Raw genomic sequence first — 1,931 nt, 5'->3', positions numbered from 1 at the left:
AATCTCACTCAGTAGCTCAGTATTACACTCACAGCAGATCTCCTATCTTGACTGGTGGAGTTACACATAAGCCACCATATCTAGCTTGAAGAAGACACCCCCTCCCTTTTTATGTACAAGGTCTTTGTAACCCTGGCTGGCCTAGACTTTGGGATGTAGAATGGACTGGCCTTGAACTTATGGTTTCTGCATCCCAAGTGCTAGCATCATGGTCATGAGCCACCACACTCATCTGAGTAACTCTTCTTTAATGGGACTCTGTATTCTGACAGGACATGGAGCTGGAAGACTGTGCTTGCTGCTCATGAAGGATCAAGGAAAACAAATGGCTGGTGTATAACTCAAGATTATGTAGTAAAACAATCAAGGAGAAGTAACAAGAGAGAAAGAATTTTAATCATTGAATTAAAAATTTACACAACTTTGTTGAACATAATAGATAAGCAACATTAAATTCTAAGTAATACATGTAATTGTTTTTTTTTTTCTATGTAGGAATACCTTACTTTGAGCAAACCTAATATAACCACAGTCTGGCTGGTCAGTCACCATTTGAAAACTTTGACACAAGACTTTTTCATATGGCACATTCCCAAACCACATTTAAAAGCTTGATCTTTTAAAATTAATTTGCATCTAACTTTAAAGAGAACATCTATTGGTTAAAGTGAAGTATATATACTGTTCTGTCTTTTTGAGTACAGGCTTCAGCTTTCAATAAAGGCTTTTCTATACATCAAAATATAATCTTATCTAAGAAAAAAACCTAACAAATTCACAAGACAACAAGGCATGCATCTAAGGATAGTGCACAGTGGAAGTCCAGAGTGCAGGTCAGTGTGTGGTGAGTGTACAACAAAGTATACCGTAAATAGAGTTTCCATTTTATTCATAGATTTCCTCCCTTATAAAATGTGTATAACCCACAGCCTTTTCAGGAGAGCTGGAGACACAGCTCAATGGTAAAGCACTTGTCTTGTATGCTCAGTGCCCTAGGTTTGGTCCCCAGCATTGCATACAAAACAAACCAACAAAACTACCCGAAAACCTTTGGAAGAAGCAGTTGGGTGTCATGGCAAAAGTATTCTATGGGTATGTGTATATATGCAAGGATGGGTATACTGCCATGGCGGCATGGTCCTTCCTTGTGGCAGAGTATCTAGTCTTAGACCAGTTTGGCTTCAGATCTGGAGCTGGCCCTAGGCTGGAGTTTGTGCTTCTCTTTGGAGAGTATGATGCTGTAAAGCCTGGCTTCTTACTCTGCACAAACAAGATAAAAGAGTTGAATTCACTTTCTGTTGCAATTTCTAGGTTATCTTTAGGCTTGAGGTTGGTCTTACTAGATAGGAGTTAGAAACATTTGCATTTCCTCCCCAAACACCAAAAGGATCCACACTATTGCAGGGCAGAGTTGAATCAAGAACTTGATCTAGTTTCTTAGCAAAGTAGAGGTCTATGCACAACAGTTGATCTGGGAAGTGGAAGGACTGTTTTCTATACGCTGTCTGCCAATATCACACAGAGAAAGGAAGACAGCGTGTCAAGATAGCTGCCCCACATTTCCAACTCGATATCTGACGTGCTATGGTAGGTAAACTGCATTCCTGTTAGAAAGACTCCACAAAAATCCCAGAAGATGGAGTAATGATGAAGGTCTGCCTAGCATCCATCCTGCTCATTGGCATCAACAGCATTCACTTTCACACTCCAGGCTAGCTGGCATGCTTTAGTTGTAAACATGGCTTTGTTATCTGCAGGCTTGGAGTGATGCTGCTATATGAGGAATAAGGACAAGCTCGCCACTTCCTATTCTGCTGCAGCTTTCCTTAGTTTGACGTTTTTATTTATTAAAAAATAAGATCTTGCTGGGCAGTAGTGGCGCACACCTTTAATCCCAGCACTTGGGAGGCAGAGGCAGGTGGATTTCTGAG

The 1,931-nt window shown here is 40.5% G+C and overlaps 1 protein-coding gene across 11 annotated transcripts in view; it reads right to left on the bottom strand.

Moving 5' to 3' along the window:
• Nucleotides 1–371: 371 nt before the first annotated feature.
• Agbl2 (ATP/GTP binding protein like 2) overlaps nucleotides 372–1,931 on the bottom strand; it is a 40,435-nt gene continuing 38,875 nt past the window's right edge. For 7 of the 11 annotated variants that reach the window (XM_031370903.1, XM_031370906.1, XM_031370909.1 and 4 more), the window contains one exon: nucleotides 378–1,260. In XM_031370903.1, the coding sequence (XP_031226763.1) occupies nucleotides 1,087–1,260 (174 nt within the window). In that variant the 3' untranslated portion in view covers nucleotides 378–1,086. Of the gene's footprint in view, nucleotides 1,261–1,931 lie in introns of all 11 variants that reach the window. The other 4 variants (XM_031370908.1, XM_031370905.1, XM_031370907.1 and 1 more) reach the window with 3 other exon arrangements.

This window comes from Mastomys coucha, unplaced genomic scaffold, assembly GCF_008632895.1.
Source record: "Mastomys coucha isolate ucsf_1 unplaced genomic scaffold, UCSF_Mcou_1 pScaffold15, whole genome shotgun sequence".
Lineage (NCBI taxonomy): Eukaryota > Metazoa > Chordata > Mammalia > Rodentia > Muridae > Mastomys > Mastomys coucha.
Note: the sequence above shows the minus strand (reverse complement) of the source record. Positions and strands in the feature narration are given on the sequence as shown.